The sequence below is a fragment of the Enhydra lutris genome, unplaced genomic scaffold, assembly GCF_002288905.1.
Source record: "Enhydra lutris kenyoni isolate GAN:26980312 unplaced genomic scaffold, ASM228890v2 scaffoldscaffold77, whole genome shotgun sequence".
Taxonomy (NCBI): domain Eukaryota; kingdom Metazoa; phylum Chordata; class Mammalia; order Carnivora; family Mustelidae; genus Enhydra; species Enhydra lutris.
In genome coordinates, this window is record NW_019154161.1 from 5,720,717 (window position 1) to 5,735,690 (window position 14,974).

The window sequence follows — 14,974 nt, forward strand, 5'->3', positions numbered from 1 at the left end:
CAAAAGGTTCCAAAACAAAAATGGGCAAAGAGCATGAAGAAGGAACTCCCAAAGAATGTAACAAGGTAACAATAAATAGGTTTAACTACCAAAGGGATGCCCATTAAAACAAGATACCACTGGGGCGCCTGGGTGGCCAGCTCGGCTGGGCACCCTGACTCTCGATTTTGGCTCAGGTTGTGAGATCAAACCCTGTGGCAGGTTCCACGCACAGGCTGGAGCTTGCTTAAGATTCTCTCTCTCTCTGCCCCTGCCTCCCCCCCACTCTCGATCTCTCAAAACCCCCCCAAAAACAAACAAACAAAAAAAGGGCTCCTGGGTGGTTCAGTCGTTGGGCGTTTGCCTTCAGCTCCGGTCATGATTCCGGGGTCCTGGGATCTAGCCCTGCATTGGGCTCCCTGATCAGCGGGAAGCCTGCTTCTCCCTCTCCCACTCCCCCTGCCTGTGTTCCCTCTCTCACTGTCTCCCTCTGTGTCAAATAAATAAATAAAATCTTAAAAAAAAAAAAAAAAAAGACACCATCTTGGCATCAAAATACCCCAATGCAAATATTATTCATTCATTCATCCAAAAAAGAAAATCAAGAGGATAAAACCAAATTCTGTCACTCGGGATGAGGCACACATGGTACGTCATCGAAGGCTGCAACTGCTCCTACCCTCTGACCTGGTAAAACCACCTTCTAAGAATTTCTTCTGAGAAAGCTCCCCATAGCGAACATGAAGATTTATGGACAAGGATAAACATCACTGCATTATTTATGCTACTGAAAATGGGAAAGGACCCAAATGCTCAGCAATGTGGAAATGGCTACAAGTAATTACAATGGCCCAATGATGTATTTTAATCCTGCTTTTTAAAAAATGAGAAAATGAAGTGAAAACGAGCTATTCAAACGGATACAGAGTATCCTCCCAGTTTTATTTTTATCTATCCGTGGCAGTGCATCCAGCCACAGAAAAGAGATGGAAAGGAAACGTTCTGGCATTTAATGCTGAAAACATTCCAGGTGGTGCAAATAATTTCCCCAATAGGACTCTTGCATCTAGAATATATATGGAACTCTTACAACTCAGTAATAAAAAGACAAACAATCCAATTTTAAAACGGGCAAAGGATCCGAACAGACATCTCTCCAAAGGAGATATGCAAGTGCCTGATAAGCCCGTGAGAAGATGTTAGACATGATGAGCCATCAAGGGAAATGCAAATCAAAACCACAGTGAGATGCCACTTCATACCCTCTGCGGGGGAGGGGCTAGAAGCAAGGGGACAGATGCTGGGGCGCCTGGATGGCTCAGTCACTGGAGCAGGAGACTCCTGATCACTCCTGAACTCAGGGCTGGATTCTGAGCCCCATGTTGGGAGTAGAAGAAAAGCAGCAGCAGACATTAACCAGGATGTGGAGAAATCGGAAACTTCACACGCTATGAAGGGGACAGCAAGTGTGGCAGTGGCTCTAATGGTTAAACAGAGCCGCTGCGTGACCCGGCGATTTCATTCCTGGAGAAAAGGAAACACACATGCACACAAAAACTTGTCCCTTAGCATTAACTGCATTACTGTTCATCACAGCCAGGAAGTGGAAACGCCCCAAATGTGCACCGACAGATGAAGAGAAACTGAATGGGACGCAGCCACACAGCGGACCGTTCTTCCGTGGTGAGGGACGAGGTTCTGACAGGCCACAATGCGGCTGAGCTCCGAAAACATCAGGCGAAATGAAAAGAGCCAGACACAAAAGGCTGCGGAGTGCGTGATGCCATTTGTGTGAAATGTCCGGAATCTAAACAGACAGCAGATCGGCTGTCGCCTGAGTCGGAGAAGGTGGCGGCTAAGGGGTGCAGGGTTTCTATGGCGGGGGGGGGGGGGGGCGGCAGGGGGAATGAAATGTTCTAAAATCGACTGTGATGATAGATGTACAACTCTGTGAAGCACTGAAAGCCTTTAAATGGGTGAAATATGTGTGAATTACAGCTCAATCGAGCCCTTAAAAAATTCCAGATGGTGAAATTAACAAGTAATTTTTTATTTTCTTCATTAGACTTCCCAAGTTCGTTTTGTTTTTTACGATATACATACCTCACCTTTAAAGGCAGGGGATCAAGGGAACGACCCTCTCCTTAGTGACAACGGTCATCAGCTGCCAGGGTGACCGCACAGCCCTCTCCCTGACTCCCCCAACCAGTTCCACAACAGAAAAGGAGAGAACCAAGACCCTGGCAGCCAACCAGCTCACGGGGCTCCATGCTGGGCCAGGGATGGGGAGGCTCCATTTGCCCAGAGCACAAGTCCTTTCTCTAAATACCAACTTCACACCGCCAGTTGGCGGGATCCAGGCGCACAAGGCAGGTCTCCCTGACTGCCTCCAGGATGAGCCACTCTGCCCCTCAAAGCTACAGAGGTGGCGGAGGAGAGCAGCAGGAACCCTGTCCTGAGCTCCAACCACTTCCCTCCGGCTTGTTGCCTGATCTATAGAGCAAGGAGGTCACCCCCCCACACACACACCCCCGACGATCTGTACTCGGGGGATGGGGAAGGGGCCTGCGCTAGCCCTGGATTCTGTCTGGGTGGTTAGTGAGCACAGGCGTTTGGACCCAACTACTGGCGGTAGCGCAGTACATCAGGCGCCTGCCTTCAGATGCCTGTTCCACAGACAGTCAGGCTGCTGTCGGACCTGGCAGCTCTGAGCAGGGCTCCACAAGGGCATCCTGTTGGGGTCCTGCCCATACTTTCTGCCCCACCCCCAACTCCATCCTAATGCTATGACATTCCCTGAGCATCCGCTCTGTACCTGAGACACAGCAGGGACTGAGAAAGCCTTGGCCCCGCCCCAGCTCACAGTCTACGGGGGAAGACAGACCATCACCAGACAGGGAGGACCCAGAGCCGGCAGGGCCAGGATGGGGAGCCCAGAAGAACACAGCACTGCAGATCCTGAGGGCTGAGCCCAGGCCCAGCAAGGAAGGAGGCTCCCCAAGGGAACACAGCACTTCCTGGTATTTTGAGCAAAGTGGGGAGAGCTGGATCAGGAAGCAAGGACCCCACCCAGGGAAGAAGGGAGTTACAGAGCAAAGAGTAAGATGGAGGCCTGAGCTGGGCTGCTGCCTGCCACTGACATCCTCACCTTCCTCCTGTGACACCTTGTTGTTGGAGGGACAGGGAACAGGGTCGCCTGCCACACAGGTGGAAAGGCAGACCAGTTACCAGAACCTGGGCTCTCTTAGCTCCATGCCATGATTTGGTTCCCTCAGTGCTGGGGGTGATCTATGTAGAGAGATGGGGAAACACACACAGTGGGAAAGGACCTCAGACACCACCTGGCTACACAGAAAGGGCAGTGCCTTGGCCTACAACACACAGCAAGTCAACGGCGAACCGGCTTCTCCTGCGCTCTACCGGGCCGGCCAGCTCTGGGGTCTGCCAAACCTGGCAGGGGACACAAGACGCACCCACCCCTCTTCATACTTCCTTTTCTGGACCCTGGGCTACAAGAGGGCAGGGCCTGTCTAGTACCCAAGACCCCCACCACATATTGTTTCCTTCTCCACCCGCCAAACAAGCTCTTGCTCAGAGCCAGGCACAGTGCCACATGGTGTGGGCGCCAGGGGATAGAGGAGAACCAAACCAACCCCGCCATGCCTCGGTGCTGCTCACAGTCTAGGGGGAAACAGAGATTATCAGCAGGCCTACAGATCAACAGACCACCTGACGGGGGACTCAGACGGCCAGGAACAAAGGACAAACTAGAACCGGGACAGCAAGGCCAACATTCCAGGATAGGAGGTGGGAAGTTCCTCGCACGTTCTGCGAATTGAGAAAAAGCAGCCACTCCTGAACCCAGCAGCCACTCCTAAACCCACTGATCACAGTCGTGGTCAGTGAAGGTGGCAGGGGCCAGGCTTCCAAAGCCGGTGCAGGGACTCCGGACTGGGGGGTACATGTCAGAGAGCATGACTTGAAGCAAGAGAGGAACGAGGTCAGCCCTCCTGAGCGTGCAGGGGGAGTGTGAGAGAGCAGGGGCAGCAGTCAGAACCCCTCTACCTGGCGCCCCACAGGCACGGTGTGTGTGCCCGTGAGGAATGAGCACACAAGTGGGTGAACAAATGATCCCTCCACAGGCATCTTCCTCCCCTGACGCTCTTCAGGGCCCCCGCCTCTCTGAGGCCCCAGTGACTGGGTTTCAAGGGCTTTGAGGCACCCATACTGGGGGCACTTGTTAGCAGATCCACTTTGCCTGGGTCCCTAAGATGCCCTGGTGTGCGCAGGGGTGTGCCTCCTCTGAGGAGCCACAGGGACAAGATGTGGTTCCCCGTGGAGCATCTGAGTCCGGGGGCCGGGGGGGAGAGGGACCCGAACAAGTAACAACAGCCCAAGGCATGACAGGAACCTGGACGAGCGCAACAGCGCTCTGTCTGGGGACCAAGGAGGACCGTGCCAAGGAGGTGACATCTGAGCCAGCCGGGGAGTCGGTCAGGAACGGCAGGGGCCTGGCTAGGGGCACACCAAGCAAAGGAACTCGGTGTCCCTGGGTCGGGAAGGAGGGCACCCCAGCAGGCTCAGAGGTGTGGACTCCATCCTCCGGTTATGAAGCGGCCCTCAGAGGCTTTCTGGGAACACAGCAGAGGATGAGGATGATTTCTGGTTTGAACATGGCTCCCCCTTCTCCACCCCATAACTTGGCTTTTGCCTTCCAGCTGTTTCAAAGATAATATGAGTAGATGCGTGAGAAGAGCTGAGACCTGCTAAGAGCCCTGTGAGAGTGAGAGCGAGCTGCGATGATCACCACTGCCATGGTCCAGGGCCATGACCCCTCCACTGGGTCACCTCCCCGGTGTTTGCCTTCACCTCCTGGCAGCCCCTCCCAGCCACCCTGTTGCTTCAAGGAAAAGAATGCCAGCTACTCCGCCAGGACATGGCTGATGACAGCTGGCCAGAGACTGAGAGCAGAAAGACTCAGGGGTAGGTGTAACGGTGACAAAAAGTCTGACCCCAGTGGGCTCCAGAAGGGGCCCGCCTACCAGGCCAGGGAGGACATCCCAGCTGGGACCCAGCAAGACATCCCGGAGCAAAAGACCGCGCGGCTGGGGACCCAGGCTTCTGCTGGAAAGGAAGAGGGCGCCAGCAAGTCACATGGGCTGAGCGGCTGTCGGAAGACACCTCCCCAGTGCCACCCCCACTGGGACAACAGCTCAGCGCCTGCTGCAGAGTAAGGAAGCGGGAGAGGATAACTTCAGAGCGCCTACTGTGCACCTCCAGCCCCCACAATCCAACCGATGGGACAGCCTGCGCAGTGCCAGGCACCGCAAAGGGTTCTGAGGATGGTGAGGGGAGTCAAACTGAGATGGGCCCCGCCTTCATGGAGCTGTATTCCAAATGCGGGGAGACATAACCAGAGCACGACGACATCCAGCCTCTGAACCCCTTCCTGGAACCGGGGACCCCTCTGCCTCTCCCACACTCATGCCGGGCTCCAGCCTCCTGAGCCCCTCCAGCATGGAGTGCTGCCCCAAATCTCTCCCAGCCGCCAGAGGGGCCGCAGGCTCCGTCACATGAGCAGCACCCAGGGTCAGGACGCACCCAGGGTCAGGACGGGCAGTGCCAGCGTCCGTCCAGGAGCTGCCTGACGCTGGGCTGTGCTGCCGGCTGGAAAGCCCTGGGCCTTGGCTCTGTTCCCGGGGAGTCTGAAAGCTCTGAGATAGACTTGCCTGCCAAAATGGCTTCACCAATGGGGACAGCGTGGCACAGGGATGTTTCGGGACATGCCCACATCCACACAGCTGAACCCACACCTGGGCCTGTCATGGGGAGGGGGAACTGTCCTCCTGCTTTTACAGAGAAGGGAGCCTGGGCAGGCGCACACCAAGGGCATGACCTCATTCTACTTAACCAAATCTTTACTGACGGTCTATAACAGGCAGTCGCTGTGCCAGTCACTTTCCAAGTACGGAAAAACCTAATCCTCAATCCCCAATCAAATGGGGACACTGACACAGAGAAGTTGAGCGATTCACCGAGGGGCAGAGCTAGACTGACCGAGTGGGCTCCAAAGCCTGACCTGGGAGGCCTCTCGGACTGCTACCATTTCACGTTTTGGGAAACAAGGCCCACTCCGTGGTCTCCAAATGCAGGCCCTTGGGCCACATGCGTTCTGGATTCAAAACTTTCTGGAGTTTTTTTAGAAGAGGAATAGGATAGCTCTATCATGCTAAGACCCCAGCAGGGTCTGGGACAGCTTTTAAAACTTCCTGGATCTGGGAAATGTGGGGTCTGAAGGGACTGTGCAGGTGAAGCCACCTGCTGAGGCCACACAGGGGAGGTGGCACAGGTGTCTGAATGCGCAGCCCAGAAGCTGCCCACCACCCCACCCAACGGCAGGATGAACTGACTGGGGGGGGCGGGGATGTGTGCTCGGAGATCCAGGAAGAGAATGGAAATGGGGGAAAACTGTCACGGAAACACCAGTAATGGCAAAACCTTTGGGGGACAGGGGAAGTTCAGATAAAGCCGACAAGTGTATCAATGAAGTAAAATGTTAGCTATCAGCCAACGCAGGGCCACCTCCCTGGTCTCTAAGCCTCAGTTTCACCCCCTTCACACGACCCAGAAAGTTCTGCTAAAAATACCAGGCATGCCCATTCTTAAAACCCTCTGAGGGCTCCCCACAGCCCTGAGGCTAACACCGCCCATGAGGCCCCAGCTGAGTGGTCTCTTTCCTGCCTCGTCCTCCTCACCTCTGACCCTCCTGCCTCCACCTCCAGGAACACTGGCTGCTTTTCCCGTTTCTCAGATGTGCCTGGCTCACTGCCCTTGGTGCCTACTTCCAGTCACCGCTCACCTGGCCGACTCCTGTGATTTCACGGCCTCAGACAGCCTTTACTCCAGGAAGCTCCCTTTGCCCACCTGCCTGCCCAAGGACACCTGTGAGCACTTCCTGGTCAGAGTCCTGGGCACCTTGTTTGATTGGAATTGTTCACCGTGGGTCTCCCTTATTCGTCTGTGACCTCCAGCGGGGCAAGGAGTGGGCCTGTCTCACTCCCTGCCCCCTAACACCTGGCATGGTCATGCCGTGCTAAATGAACGGACGGCCATGGGGTAACCGAGTCACATACTCAGCAAGTAGGTACTGAGCACCTACCAAGGACCAGACACCGTGCGGCACGGGGAGAACTCGGGCCAGGGGTCAGAACAAGGACCTGATGCTGAGGACAGGGGAGCCGCATGGACTTCCCAGGACTCTGGAGCCGCCAAGTGCCACAGCGAACCCCCGTCATGAGTTGTCACGTGGCCTGGGTCCTTCACTCGGTCGGTTTCTCATCCCGGCACCACTGCTAGAACCGCCATCCCCACTTCATAAAGGCTTCTGGGTTTCAAACAAAAAACCCGTACGGCCACAGAACTGAACACAGCAGCACGCCAGAGATCATGTTGCCAGTACACGGGGGTTAAGAGCATAGGACTGTCTGCCCTGAAGCCCCATTCTGCCGCCTACGGGCTCTGTGACCTCAGGTTAGTCACATCACTTCTCTGTGCCTCAACTTCCTCACCTGCAAATGGAAGGACAGCCCCTACCTCCCGGGCTGGTGGTAAGAGGTAACTGAGACAAGATACTTGGCTGCATGGGGGCATGTGGCAGGCCGTGGGGGGTGACCAGTAAGGTCATCTGAAGAGCAGGGATTTCCACCCAGGGCCCTCGACGCGCTACCACAGCAGGCTGCCTCCCCAGCTCAAGTTTCTGCAGTTACTTCAAGTCAGACAAGTCAGTCTGCCCCAGACCAGTCTGGGAGGACAACCCCAGCCACCCCGAACCCAGGGCTGAAAGACAGTGTCGGGACTGAGTACTACTGAATGGGCTGAGCCCTGACCAGAAGGACAGCAAAACCTAGCCAGCCGTTGGAGCCACCTGGGGAGCTTTCTAGAAACACAGATTCCTGGCCCCCATTTCCAGAGGGCTGCCTCAGTCATAGCTAGACCAGCCTGGGGCATCTGGCTCCATGGTTCCTAACTTTCGGAGCATGAGACGAAGGAGAGCCACGCACGGGTGACTTGTTCCCAGACACAGGCTCACGTGCACTTCCCCTGACTCACTCACTCAAGGCCTAGCTACTGCCTCCTGGCCGCTAAGTCTGCGTGCTCTTTCTGGGGGCTCACAGTGGACGCCAAAGCCAGCTTGCAGATCTCTGAGGAAGAGCCCCCGGCACAGACTGCATTACCCCGAAAGCTGTCTCCCAAATACCACCGCCACTGGTTATTAGATGTGAGACAGCCTCACTCCTCTAACATTGATCCAGTGCCCGGGCCCTCCTGTGCGCCAGACTGAGGTCACAGAGGTGACTCGCACACAGTCTTTGCCCTTGAAGAGGGAAATATGACACGAACACAAATAAAAAGTTGGAGGTGGAAAGGAGAAGGGAGGGCAGTCCGCCTGAGTTTTGAGTGTGCAAAGGGCCAGCCTGGCACTGTGGCACTCCCAGCCCAGCACCCGGGAGCACAGAGGGCTAGGCGGTGGAGTCCATGCTCCAGATGGGACTAAGGCTCAGGGAGGAGGTGTAACTTGTCTAAGGTCATCGGCTGTTGTCCAGAGAGGCTACCGCTTAAAGTCTAGAATCTGGGTGCCCCTGCAGCCTCTCAGGCTAGTGGGCCAAGACAGGCTGACTTAGTTTCAGCTCAGAGAGGTCGGGCAACTTGCCCAGGGTCACCCAGCTTGTAACAGATGGGATCAGGCCTGGAGCCTGAGGTCTTTCCCAGGCCTGGTCAGGGTCGGGACAGCAGGGTTCTGACGGGGGAGAGGCTGGGGAGAAAGAGGAGTGCAAACACACAACAGAGACAGGAAGCTGGTGGGGCCTGGCAATGGCAGGAAAAACGAGGGAGACATCTGATGAGCATGCACTATGGACTCTGTGATCTCACTTAATCCGCCCGGTCACCCTACGCGGAGGTACCATTGTCAGCTGTGTTCCAGAGACAGAAAAATCTCGGGCAGGGAGAACAATCGCCCAAAGTCACACGGCCGGTTATATGCCAACGCCGGCCGCAGGGTGTGAAGTTGGGCCCAGAGGGAAATCTGGGCAAAAGCATCAAAAGCTGCTCCCTCATGACCCCACCACCTGCTCTCCAGCAACACCGCCACTCAGGCTAAACCGAGCTGAGTCCCTCTCTCTCCCTCTCTTTTTTTAGCTTATTTATTTATTTTAACCTCTACGTCCAACATGGGGCTCGAACTCATGACTCCAAAATTAAGAATCACACTCTCCACCAACGGAGCCAGCCAAGAACCCCTTGAGCTGAGTCTTTTAACGTAGGGCCTTTTTCTACCACTGACAGGTGCATTCCTACCTGTCAAACCAGTTTCAACAACTAAATCTACAACACAGATTTCAATGAGAACCAACAGTAAAGCATGTCCCTCCTCTTTGATCCCCATTTGAGAACACCATGGCCAATGTCCCCACCGACCCTTCCAACCCCCAAACTAAGGTGGCCAGAGGTGGCCTCATCTTTGGAGCCCCCTCACCCTGTGGACATGTCACGGGAGGAGTTTCCTGGTGGGCAAAACTGCCCCCCCTCACACTGCAGCAGGACTGACTCTCCTGAGCCAGAGGTCCGGGAGTGGGGGAATGAGTCATTGGCCGGACTGGAGGGAGGGCAGATGAGCCTCCCACAGCGTGGCCAGTGTCACGTGTGGGAGTGTCAGTGACAGGTGGCTCTCTGCCACCTGTCTTGCAGAGCCCACATCTCCTCCCCACACGGCCTTCGTGGGACTGGGAAGATGAGCTGAGGCTTGGGTCATTCCTGCAGTTCGGTCTGGAAGGGTCTCTGGCACAAGTCCCCCAGGAGAGCTGGGACTGCAGGGCCTGCCACCAGGGGCTGCGGTGCACCCAGCCAGTCCCTCCTCCCCAGTGCCCACTTCTGCCCCCGGGGACAGTGGAGCCCACAGGTGGCCAGGCCAGCAGCTCTGAGGCAGCGTCTCCCGCTCCCAGTTTCCAACCCCCCCCCCCCCCCCCCCGCCCGCCCAAGCTCCACTTCCCATCCCTGAACAACTGGCTTGTGGAGGAGGCCCTGCCCAGCCAGGTGCATCCCATCTGCTCAGACGGCCTGGGTGGTCAGCAGGGCAGGGATCAGGACTTCACAGATGAGGAAACAAACAAGCTCAGCAAGAACAAGGGCCTTGCTGGAGGCCCCGGCACACGCCGCCGGGGCTGGCCGGAAGCACGCTCTGGCTGCACAGGTCCCACGAGCAGCCTGCTGTTGTCCCTTCCAGAATAGCTGCACACAGGCACCCCTGGCACTCATTCCACCATGATCACCTTGTGCCCTCTGAGAGGCTGAGGAAGTGGAAATGAGGACGGACAGCATCTGCTCTCCTGTTTCAGTGGGGGAGAGACCCCAAGCATGAAAATGAGCATGAGAAGTAACAGCAGAGCCACTAGCGCCCCAAGGAAAATAAGGGCTGGGGGCGGGCGGGCAGAGACACTATGTGAGATGGGAGCCAGGCAAGGCCCCTCTGAGCACTAGGTTGCGTTGCGCCTCCAGAGGCCTGGGACCCCTCCCCCATGCCAAATCGTCTCACCTGCAAGGATCCCCAACACGTGACCTCAGGCAGGGGCTGATGGGGCTCTCGCCCTCAGGCAGACACCCCCAGAGGCTCCTCCCCAGCTGGGCCACCACTCCAGTCTGGGCCTGGCCCAGCTTTCCTCCCTGAATGCTTACCTGTGCTGGGGCCCCCGATTCCTCTAGTTCGGGGGCACTCCTGCACCTCCTGGCTCAAGCAACCTCCCCATCTCTATGATGGAAGAGCAGCTTCCGAGTGACCTCTCTCCCATGAGACCAGCCAACTTTCCCCGCACCCTCGACCTCGGGGTCACATCCCCACAGCAGGCCCCACAGTGACTCCTCCACACCTCCATCAGTGACCTTCCCACCAGGTCCACAGGTCGAATGACACCCCCTGTGCTTTCCCACAGCTTGAAGACCAAGTCCAACATATCTCCCACCCCTCCTCTAAGCCCAGCTAAGTTCTCCCTGCAGGCCCCAGCGAAGACCCTTCGGCCTCCCAACCAGGTAACCACCTTGGCCCAACTTTCTGTCCCTGGCAGGACTCCACCTTCCCTCGTCCCAACCCAGGCAGAAACTCACTGTCCTCCCCAAGCACAGAGGCTAGCCACCTGCCCCCTTGGCATTGACGAGCCTTCCAATGCCCTGTCCTGCAAATCCCCCTGTCTAAATTCACCAACGTCACCCATGATCCCTCCCCTGCTTGGGGACCAGGATCCCCCAACTCCTTCACTGCCAGTCCAAGCCCCCAGCCCCTCTCCAGAGCCAAGAGAGACCCACTCTGCCAGCCCGGAAACTGATTTCTCAACTTCTCCGTGTCACCACCGCTCTAACTCAGACCCACGGACTCCTCCGGACCAGTCCCTGCTGTCCCTCTTTAAATTTCCAGAAAGGCGAGACTCCTCCAGCCTGTAAGCTATTACCATCTCCCCCTACCGGGGAAGACCAATCAGCAACCGTCCCCTCAGCTCCTCCCAGCCAGACTCCAAGGGACCCCTCTTTCTTGACATTCTTCCCTCCCCTCAAACTCCTTCACCGCCTGGGTAAGAGCAGCTGCTATTTCTGTGGCAAGAATTTACAAGGACTATTTTATTTAATCCTCACAACTACCCTGCGGTAGAAATTAGCACCTCCATTTGCAGAGAAAGAAACAGGAGGCACAGGGAGGAAAAACAGCTTACTCAAAATCAAACAGCTGGTTACACACAGCTGTTCCTCTTCTGGGAACCTGCACACCAGAAACTTGCCCCCAGCCCTGCCCCCGACCCTGTGCCAACTCTCCCCCTGCCCCCCCCATGGCCCTCCAGCCCACAAACTGCTCTTCTTCCCTTCTGCTTGTCCCAGGCACACAAACTGACCACCATCTCTGTCCCTCTCCTGAAGGCCTGGGAAGCAGAAACATCCAGGTCCCAAGCATATGAGTGGACCCCTCTAGACGGGCCCCTAAAATGACTAATATCACCAACATCACCCTGAAAATGACCAACAATAACTGCAACTTCACGAAAGCTCATCCTGGCCAATTACTTTTCATACACACCTGTATTTAGCCCTCCCTTAAAGCCTTTGGAGAAGTATTACCACCCACTTCACAGTCAGGAAAAACTGAGACTCCGAGGAGTTAAGACAAGAAGCCTGAGGTCACGAAGTGGGTAAATGGGAGTCAGGATCTGACCTGGAACATCTGCTCTCCACCATCCTACTCAGCCCAGCTAGGTCTTTCTCTCCTCCGCTCTCAACTCCCAGAACTGGGTACCATGCTATGGCCAGGACCTTGTATGACTCTTCCCCTCCCCCAGCCCAAGTCCTCCAACCCAAAAGTGACATCCATCCAGAGCCCAGGGCCCAAATGTGGCTAGCTCTCGACGCCAACAATCATAAATTGCCTCTTTAATGAGAACTCGCCAAACTGGCACTTATGACAGACTACCTATGTGCTCAGCTTCCAGTTATCATGTTTCCCACTCTCACAAAAAAGCCACAATTTCTCCACCGCACAGACTAGCAATAGTGCCGCCTCCTTCCTGGGGCCAAGTCACTTTTCAAGTGACCAACTTCTACTGAGCCAGGACCAATATGTGACCCCTCTCTTCGTGAGCTCCACCCTGGCAAGACAGATCTCTCCAGCACAGAAACAGACTCAATGGGGGCACCCATCTACTGAGTGACTCTCCAACTTTGGCCCTATAGGTAAAACACACACACTTCTCGACTTGCCCTTTCAGCTCCAACACGAATCTGACCTTCAGGGGACCCAGATCTGCCGACCTGCTCCCTCTCCCAACACCTCAAGCCAGCAAACTTCTTCAGGCACTCACCTTCTGGCGACCAATTCCCCATCTCTTTCTCAGGAAAAAAAAATTTTTTTTAAAGAGACCCTTCTATATCCAAGCCCCAAAGCTCCTTGATGACTGATACTGCTTTGCTTCCCTATTGGGGAAAAGAAAAGGAGGCCTGCAGTAACTTTTCTTTTTAATATCAAGATCTAACACCTCCTCGGACTATCTCACCCACCTCCAAAGTGACCATCCCCTCTGCTCCTTTCCTGGGAGTTTGTTTACTCTGACTCCCTTTTCCCAACCCTAGGATTTACCAGCTCCTCCGCAGCCATAGGCCAAGCTGGTTTATTCCTCTTCCTCCTTTCAGCCAAAAAAGTGAGCAACAGGACTACCTCTTGTGCCAAGGTTTGCACACCAGCAACTTAACCTCTTTCCATCCCTATGAGCCCATCAAGCTCCACTTGGCCTTTCAACGCCAATGCTGACCCATTCTTCCCTCGCTGGCTGCTCTCTCTATCGCTGTTGGGGCGCGGGGGGGGGGGTGGTTAGGAACTCAAACACTACCGCCCCACCAATCTCCCATGCCTCCAAACTTTAATTGCTTATCGTCTTAATTCCTAAAACGACCATCTTCGGCGTTGGAGAAGAGGGGGTGCGGGGGGACCAAAAAAAAAAAAAAAAAAAAACAGCTACTTTTCACCTTCCCAACCCAAAAGGCACCTCGTCTCTAACATCCTGCAGCTCTAAACTGACGACAGTCCCCTTAAATCATCATTAGGTGCAATTTAATGAGCACCACCTCCGTGCCGGGCGCTGCACTGACTCCAGGTCCGCCACGAGCCCGCCCCCGCGCCCCGGCGGTAGCTACCGTGTCTCCAGGGGTCTTTGGGTTCCACCGCTCCGGACACGATATCCTCGTCGGAGGGAAACGTGACGCGCTTGGCCGCAGCCTTGAGGCGCCCGTCGGCGGGGGACGATGCGGGGCTGGGAGATGGGGCCTCGGCGGGGGCCTCCTCGGCGTCGCCGTCCGCGCCCGCCCCGGGCGGCGCCTCCTGCGGCGGGATCTCCATCGCCGCCGCCGCCGCCGCCTCCTCACGGGGGCCCCGGGGACATGTCCCGGACCCCGGGCTTGTGTCTCCGGGCCCGCCCGCCGTCCCGGGGCATGGGCTCCGCCGCTGCTTCAGGCGCCGCCTCCGACCGCTCTCCTGGTCGTCGTAGTCGTCGCCGCCGGGAGCTCGAGCGCGCCTCCCCCGAGCCTCGCGCGCGCCTGCTCGTTCGCGGCCGCACTTTCGTTAAGAGCCGGTGCGCACGTCGCGGACTAAGGAAAGCGGAAAATCAATTTAAGCTATCTGCAGGTAGGGTTGTCTCGCGGGTTGCTGAAACCGGTAACAAGAGGCAGAAAGAGCCACGGGAAAAAGAAACGTGAGCAGTGAATCGGCAGAGCCGGAACTGCAGAATACGAGGGGCGGGGCGAGATGGACGCCGTCTCCCGGAGCAGCGCGCAAGCGCGAACCTGAACCGCCTCCACCCCGCCTCCCCGCCTCAATCTAGATATCTAACGTTCACGCTCGCACACATTCGTCACGAGCTCGGGCCACGGAGCGGGGAATGGAGTTGATAAAAATAAAAACATCTGCTTGGCGGGGCTAGGCCAGCTGATAGGGAGAGAGGCATAGGGACAGAGAACTTGAAAGGAAAAGCGATATCAGGCGTACTGAATATATGGATGCTGACAGACGTATCCTCTGCCTGGAGACGAAACCTGTGCCTCTTTGCTACTTATTCTCCAGGCCTCCATTTGTAAACAGCAATTTCATCAATAGTTCTCTGTATCCGTTGAGTGAAATACAATTTAAATTAAAAGACTAAAATAAATATGAGCCCATGAGGAGTATCACAGTCCTGATTAAAAAAAAAAAAAAAATTGAAGAGGAAAGAAATTCCAAAACCCAGAGACGAATCTGCCAACGAAAATAATCGGGCGATGGAGCGGGGAGATCACCAAGTACGGAGCGAACGGGCGAGAGCCCAGGCCCCCGACCTCCCCTCAATTCAATCACTTAATATTCGCCTCCGCACTTTCGCGAGGCTTTCCTAGCAAGTCCGTCGGCGGGGAGCGGAGCTAAGACTAAAAGGGAGGG

The 14,974-nt window shown here is 55.9% G+C and overlaps 1 protein-coding gene across 2 annotated transcripts in view; it reads right to left on the reverse strand.

The window, feature by feature from the left end:
* The window catches only part of LOC111160752 (protein phosphatase 1 regulatory subunit 37), a 39,181-nt gene extending 25,083 nt beyond the window's left edge, over positions 1–14,098 (reverse strand). For both annotated transcript variants that reach the window (XM_022524085.1, XM_022524084.1), the window contains exon 1: positions 13,702–14,098. In XM_022524085.1, coding sequence (XP_022379793.1) covers positions 13,702–13,903 — 202 coding nt within the window. In that variant the 5' untranslated portion in view covers positions 13,904–14,098. The remainder of the gene's footprint in view (positions 1–13,701) is intronic.
* Positions 14,099–14,974: the final 876 nt, after the last annotated feature.